This window comes from Saccostrea echinata, unplaced genomic scaffold (genome assembly GCF_033153115.1).
Source record: "Saccostrea echinata isolate AGI-Se365-2 ecotype Australia unplaced genomic scaffold, CSIRO_AGI_Sech_v1 ptg000056l, whole genome shotgun sequence".
Classification (NCBI taxonomy): domain Eukaryota; kingdom Metazoa; phylum Mollusca; class Bivalvia; order Ostreida; family Ostreidae; genus Saccostrea; species Saccostrea echinata.
Genome location: NW_026889805.1, coordinates 4644266 through 4652662, shown reverse-complemented (window position 1 = coordinate 4652662; position 8397 = coordinate 4644266). Strand labels below are relative to the sequence as shown.

Here is an 8397-nt window from a genome sequence, read left to right as displayed (position 1 = left end):
TTAATTTTATTGTGGCAAAGATTTTAAAATGACTTCTTAACAGGAAAGGAGTAAATGTATGGCTGGACTGGGAATCGAACCAGGACCCCTGCATCAATATAGTCAGGCACTCTACTGACTGAGCTATCCAGGCCCAATATCCAGGGCCCAAACCCATTACAGTCAAACCTTATTATCTCGAACTTGACGGGATGGAGAAAATACTTCGAGATAACCGAGGATTCGAGATATCCAGGATAAAATAGTTGAGGAATAAGTAATTGGGACTTCAAAATGACTTCGACATACATGTATCCATGGTATTCGAGACATCCGTGTTCAAGATACCGAAGTTCAACTGTACATTCCTCACTCCTTAAATTGTCTTCATCCTCGAAGACACAACCCAAGTTCTTATTTGCCCCTGACAGGACTTTCACCTGCAAGTCCAGGGGTGGTCAACAGCACCAAATTATGCAACAGGAAAGGAGAAAATGCATGGCTGGATTGGGAATTGAAATCGAGACCCCTGTATACACTGTAGAGAGGTAATATATACATGTAGGTCATAGAACGTGTATGTACACTATAGAGAGGTAATATATACATGTAGGTCATAGTACATGTATGTACACTGTAAAGAGGTAATATATACATGCAGGTCATAGTACATGTATGTACACTGTAGAGAGGTAATATATACATGTAGGTCATAGTACATGTATGTACACTGTAGAGAAGTAATATATACATGTAGGTCATAGTACATGTACATGTATACACTGTAGAAAGGTGTATCACTAGTTAGGCGCTCTTCCAACTGAACTGTCCAGGCCGATGTCCACAGCCCAAACCATTATGGACTAACAAGTCAGTGAATACATAAACACTTTCCCCCAAATCAATGCATCCAGTTGGAGACATAAACTTGATATTTCCTCTCTATTGTATATAGTATGACATATATATCACCTCTCTATTGTGTATAGCATGACATATATATTTCCTCTCTATTGTGTATAGTATGACATACATATTACCTCTCTACTGTATATAGCATGACATACATATTACCTCTCTATTGTGTATAGTATGACATACATATTTCCTTATTGTATATAGTATGGCATATATATAATACCTCTCCATTGTGTATAGTATGACATACATATTACCTCTCTACTGTATATAGCATGACATACATATTACCTCTCTATTGTGTATAGTATGACATACATATTTCCTCTCTATTGTATATAGTATGGCATATATATAATACCTCTCCATTGTATATAGTATGACATACATATCACCTCTCTACTGTATATAGCATGACATACATATTACCTCTCTATTGTGTATAGTATGACATACATATTACCTCTCTATTGTGTATAGTATGACATACATATTACCTCTCTATTGTGTATAGTATGACATACATATTACCTCTCTATTGTGTATAGTATGACATATATATTTCCTCTCTATTGTATATAGTATGACATACATATTACCTCTCTATTGTGTATAGTATGACATACATATTACCTCTCTATTGTGTATAGTATGACATATATATTTCCTCTCTATTGTATATAGTATGACATACATATTAGGCTAAGCTTAAAAAATTCTTTGTTTCCAGTTGCCGACCTATAATTTTTTAAAGTGAATTGGTAGGTAGATGGTTTTTTTTTTTTTTTTTGAAAAAAATAATAAATTTTAGTTTTCAAGTTTTTGTTGCATAACAAATCATAGAGATTTTCATAGAGTTACTAAATGTAAATAAGCTCCAATTATTAAAATTAAGCCACTTTAAATTGATAAAAACAAAATTCAAAATCAGAAAATGAAACAGTTTCATACCCTTGAAACTTGTTACTTCCAAAAAAAATCTCAAAAAATTGCTGAAAAAAGTTAGGGTTGGGTGCATTTTAAGTGGGTCGGTAGGCAACTGCAAACAAATAATTTTTTTATTTTAGGCCTTCCCTCTCTGCTGTATATAGTATGACAAATATTACCTCTCTACAGTACATGTACTTTGATCTATATATTACCTCTCTATTTTTTACATGGATTAATTTACGCTAATCTATGTGGTAACAATTTTTCCATGGAAATTTGTCTTGACATACTTAAAGTTCAAATAAGACATACATTGGCAATCCAAAAAAATCCTCCTAATTTTCTACCAGTGGATTAACGGTAAACAGAAATTGTGATTCCACCATGGAATTATGACCACGTGGAAACAAATATGTTTACAGTATTTTACCCATATATCACCTCTCTTATAGGTTGTAGTAAATTTTATGTTCTTAACAATTACCCTTTCAAACAACAGGAAGAAGTCTCCACAAATGCATTTTGTTTAATTCATTTTATTGCCACATGGCATACTTGAAATAATAGTATGAATATAACCTATTACAGATTCTCTGCTAGATCTAGCTCCACACTGATTTAAGACAACTAAGACTTTACATATGATTTTTCTTGTTGGAATCAAGTAAATAAGAAAGTGTTCATTTGGCCAGGGCAAACTTCAATTGTTAAAAGCAACAGTACACAAAATAATTTCTTATATCTGCCTGTTCTTAATTAATTTTCAGACTAGACAGAATTAGGACAATAGGACAATATAAATACTCAAGAATTTATATACAAGTACACAGCTTAGTACACACCTGATACATGAACCTTGTTTAGTAAAAGAAGATTGCTTTGCTGGATTGCGAAAGAGACGATGAGATACACAAGAAATATTTTTGGAGCCATGATTGAGCTTAACAACTTTTACTATACAAGGTGCATGGAAAAAAATTGAGACCCATGTTTGACTTAAATGGAAATCACAGAAGAATGCACAAGATCTAGAATAAACTGGCCTACGGAATGATTACCACATAACTTACAACAAAGTTCTAACACCTCTACCACATCCAGACCTTATACAATGTCAATGAGTAGCTTCACATGGGCTTTATATGTACAGGATTTATATAGATTTATTTGATCGTCCCCTCTCTTACACTCACGTATAATATCTAACCAGCATTTTAGACTCTTTGTACACATTTAGTCATGGTGGAAATGAATTAACTGTCATTTCTGGTAGCCAAAATTAAAGCTACGATAAATCCATATAATCCCAATACTTCAGCAAAAATAAGAATCAGAATCATTCCCACGAAGAGTCGAGGCTGCTGTGCCGTCCCTCTTACCCCAGCATCTCCCACAATTCCAATGGCAAATCCGGCAGCCAGACCACTAAGGCCTACACTGAGTCCAGCTCCCAAGTGTGTGAAACTCCTAGAAAAAAATGTTTATATAGAGAATAATACAGACCCTTTTCCACATCACATCCTATGTCAGCCCTTGACCAATATCAGCCCTCGGGCCTTTGGCTCTCTGGCTGATATTGGTAACTCAGGCTGATACAGGATGTGATGTGGAAAAGGGTATGTTTTATTATGCTTATTACATACTTAGTAAATAAAATACAGCACACAACAACTTGAGAAAAATTTAAATAAATAATCATGCACTGACTACTGACATGTAGCTTATTATATCAAAAATTAAGAGAATGTGAACAAAAAACTATGTGTATTATCACAAGAACTGTTTTTCAAGGTTTAATCTACTAGAGGTGTGATATGAATCTGCATCAGCCCTGCAGATCCATATCAGCCCTACAGGATCAATATCAGCCTTGGAAGCTGATATGGCTATTGTGATGTCAGGCATATCGCATATGCAAAAAAAGTATTTATTACCAAGTATGTAATAATAAAAAGTAAAACTCCTGAATTTAAACAGTGAAATTATTATGTCAATGTTATAGTGTGGTGAGACTGAGGATGGGCAGAAAATACAAAAGATTGATGTATTTTAAGTTGACTTAAAATACAACTTACTTGAATAAGGTATAGTCTTTATCAATACTGTTGGCTATAACAGCAGCGACGACCAATCCATAAATAGCCAAAATACCAGCCATGACCACAGGAATGACAGATTTCATGATCAGTTCTGGTCTCATCACAGACATGGCTGCAATTCCAGTACCAGACTTGGCTGTTCCATAGGCAGCTCCCAGTGCTGAAAGTTCAATTTGGTACATATAAGTAAAATCTAGGTAAAAATAAACATGGACATATATAGTATATAAAGTGATAAACAGAACATATTGACTTCATTGATATGTAAATCTGATATAATCACATATCTGAGTATCATTAGTACATTTTTCTAAATAAGTACTGATGATTTTAAAATCAGGAGATTGTAAATAGCTGAAGATGACTTTTGACAATTAACAAATTCTGAAGTACATAAATCGGTAAAAGAACTGTCATGTCAGCATGCAGACTGACTGTATAGAGTGTTAAGACCAGTAACATTTATGGCTAATTGGTTTCTCTCTCTGTGTGATCAGTGGAGGAAATGTTAAAACAAAGAATATGCAACATCTTCAATGTTTTAATGTTTCCTCATTGTGACTGGGAAATAAATATTAGCAGTAGTAATGCATCCAGTTTGATTTGTCAGGTTAAAAATAAATACTGTGTATTAGATACCATGATGCATTCAACTTGAATATATAAAGCATTCCTGCTTCTGAGGAATTCCTTATATGTTCCTTTTTTTTTTAACTGGGGAAATGATTTCTGAAAACTTGCTAAAAGAGATCATTTTCCAGTATGAGTTATCAATGGAATACTGTCTCAAATTTCCAAACTCAATATAAAATGTATTTTACTAGTTAAACACTAATGATAAATGTTTTTGGACACTGAGAAAATTTTATCATATAAATGTGTACATATCGAGTTCATCTACCGGTAGGTTATTTAGTACCTCCCATATTTCCCCAGGAAAAATTGTTCTTGGACAATTTATAGAGTATTAGTGAACAGAAATCAGTTGTAACTCTCTCATGTGCAATGCTTAGAGCTTCCTTAAGTGCAAAAATGGACATATGTATCTTAAGAAAATCTAGAAATAAATATTACAAATTTTACTTTTTGGATTTATCTTGTTTTGCAGTGTACACAGAAATCCACACAATCCTCACTTGGCATGTACACTTGTTTTATAATGTCAAAAATGTGTTCTCATTATTCATACAGGTAAGAAACAGCCATTTGTGAATATAATCATGTTAATGCTCCCAAGGTCAAGGATGCATCGGCCATTTCATCTTTATATATACAGCATATTAGCTATGACCACAGAAGTAATGGTACTCTAGTACCGGTATTAGTGTGTATAGATCTTAACAAAAAAAGAACAGCTCATTATCATCAGTGTTGGTTAAATCTTAAGGCCATAAAAGCTTTATAAGGAGAACCTTATAAGGTGAATTAAAAAAAAAAAACAGGTAAATGCTGTTTTGTTAAGAATTTCTGGTAAAGAAACTTAATCCCAATGAAATAAGGAAACCTATGTAATCTATTATCAAAACAGTCCATGTTGAACTTCAATGATACAAGGAAACTGCTGTCTCAGCTACTGTTTACAGACCAGCATAAAGATGCTCCCAAACTAAGCAGTCCAAATCAATGGAGAATTCAGCCCTGTACACATTCCTCTCTAGATCTGCCCATTGTAAATGAAGGAATCAATATCGCCTACTACCACTATACAGCACGAGAAAAGCAGGAAATCAATGCAATTCTAAAACAGTACAAGGTCACCAAGGACTTCACACAATAATGCATAATACTGATTGAAGACAGAGTAGGACTGATAATTGGGATGAATATGTATATACATGTATTCAGTATATAATTCAGTTGCTACAGTATTGTAGCAATTAACTGCTGGTGCACTATAAATATTTTTTTTATTTTTTGATAAAACCTTCATCCAAAAAAAAAAGAAAAAAAATATGTAAGCAAATTAAATCAAAATTCATATTTATAATTACAAGTATACAACATGTAAAGCCAGTTATATATGGCTCATCTATTACTGTAATATAGGAATATCCATCTATAGTCACATGACCTGCTCTTACTTCCATACTAAACATCACATGTTTGACAATGCTACACCTGGCAAACCTTCAACACGTGATCAAATATGTAAATCAGCTGATTACTGGAAAACCTGTTTATATTCAATTCAATTATCTTATATCCATTTTAATATGAAATAACATACAAAAGCCAAGGATAAAAAAAATGATGATTTTGCTACACATTCTCCTAAAAAACAATGTTGATTTCCTAACACAGTTAGAAGAACTGTTCACTCATTGTCGAACATCTAATTTTCTTAGTGACACTAACAAATTTGAAGTAAAATTATAAATGTTGTATAATTTTAATAAATACTATATGTATCATAAAAAAACCCTCTGAAATAATTTCTTCCCTGTTGTGACTTTGTTATAAAATTATTTTTAAAACTGACAAATATGTTAAAACACATTTAAATTGTAAAATCATTTAAAATATAGAATTTTGTATAGCTTCAGGTAACATAAACATTTGTTAGAAATGTCAGTGGAAAAACGAGACAGTGTAGACCATCCTGTTTTTGTCAGGACAGTAATTGAAGACTGACCTACAACCAAAGACCCAAGGAAGATATATAGAAATCTGAGACATATATATTTGCTGGTTTAGTTTGATCAAATATCCATATATAGTACCCATTAAAATATACAAACAACAGGTTTGGTGTTTTTGTGCTCAGTGTGGGGAACTATTTTTGTAACCTTGTTACAGTGGGAAAGAGGGCTTAATTTACTGACTTGTTTGTCACTTTCCACAATGATCTACACATCAAGTGGTGTGCTTAAAAGAAAAATTAATCATCCACTTGACTAAACAATTGTAAAGGTCAAAGCACTTTTAGTTTACACCATGTAAAATCATTATTTAAATAATTTTATAATATATTTATCTGTAGCACTTACAGAACACATTATATACAACTCTAATAATCAGTGTATTACGTGATAATACCAGACAGACTGCTCAGACTGAAATTATGAATAGCTTTTTAGTGAAATTTCGTAACCCCTTTTTCGACTTTTCCTGAGAATCAGAATAAAAATCTGTGTTCAAGTAACACTGAAATTCCTCAGTAGTCTGGAGTTGACTTTTAAATACATGAATAATTAAAGATAACAAATATTATCTCTTGAATGGCTCTATCACTATATACACAAATCTAAAAATTCAGGCCATAGACGTTCTCGATGTCACTTAAATGTAAACAAGACAGACCCAAAAGTACTGGTGTGATAGACAACCTGGGAATTTCTGAGAAGTATTTTAAATTTTTTTCTTTTCAATGTCATTTCACCGACAAATCATGGAATATCTTTTAACCTGTGACCCAAAATGAGGGTTAACACTTGCACTAACATGTGAAATTTGCTTTGCTCTCTATCCTTAAACATCAGCATTGTCCCTAAGACTCGGGGCCCTGGGAATTTCCCCGCCTTTAATGATGTAATCCCCAGGTTATTTTGGTATTCCTCTTAATCTCCCCATTAAGGCAGGAACCCCAGGTCCCCTTCTGTTTCAATTCGTAGGGACAACTCTGAACATGCATCTATTTGCATTTATTCAAAATTTCACAAATCAATACTTTTAGCAAATATTTTTTTCTCTATTGGTTCACTTTGGATATCATATATAAAGTCAGATAAGCAATAAATTTGTCAAAGTGCATTACAACAATAGAAAGAAAAGACAGTCTCCTTTATCAGCATCCTATCCTTTTCCTTCTATCATTGTCTATAGGTCATAGCTATATTTGTAGCTGAACATGCCATTCAACTATAGCTAGATCTCAAGTTCCATTTCAAAATGATTATGTAACTCATAAAACAGTTAAGGTACTACATTATCATACTGAGATATTCACTGTATTAAAATTTCTAAAAATGCTACTTTATGTAGATCTAATAGATTCAAGTTCGGAAAAATAATTCTAAAGAACTTATATGCCTCAACTGATATTTAAAAAAAAAAACCCTTTTCCTTTATAAACGCACAGAGAGAGTGTTTCAAATAAGATCTTAAACAAAATACTGATACTTCTGTACCCAGCCGGCAATGACCGCTAATGAGTGATCAATCATTCCAGACCTATAGATATTTTTTTTTCCAAGTCTTACCACTGAAAGCTATGGCGGCTGTAGCACCCATTGAGCCGAAAAACGGTGTGTATATTGGTTTGTTGTCTGCCATCTTCCAAGATTATTAATTTTTCACAAAAAAATTTAAAAGATAATTATCTTTTCCAGTAGTTCTTCCTCAAATTTTGTCCACCGTGAATATGGCGAATGACATGTAATCATGTGATCGATGGTAAGAAAAAATGTTAGCTGAGTTGCCATTGGGTAAGGATATATAGAACAACCAATGAAAAGGAGTTTAAGATTTTGTA

At 32.9% G+C, this 8397-nt stretch overlaps 1 protein-coding gene across 1 annotated transcript; it reads right to left on the bottom strand.

Moving 5' to 3' along the window:
• Nucleotides 1-2347: 2347 nt before the first annotated feature.
• LOC133172905 (V-type proton ATPase 16 kDa proteolipid subunit c-like) lies at nt 2348-8321 on the bottom strand. Its single transcript, XM_061307740.1, has 3 exons — nt 8126-8321; nt 3903-4086; nt 2348-3294 (listed from the first exon to the last, which is right to left on the bottom strand). The coding sequence occupies exons 1-3, from the start codon at nt 8196-8198 to the stop codon at nt 3081-3083; spliced, it is 471 nt and encodes a 156-aa protein (XP_061163724.1). The 5' UTR covers nt 8199-8321; the 3' UTR covers nt 2348-3080.
• Between the last annotated feature and the right edge of the window lie 76 nt (nt 8322-8397).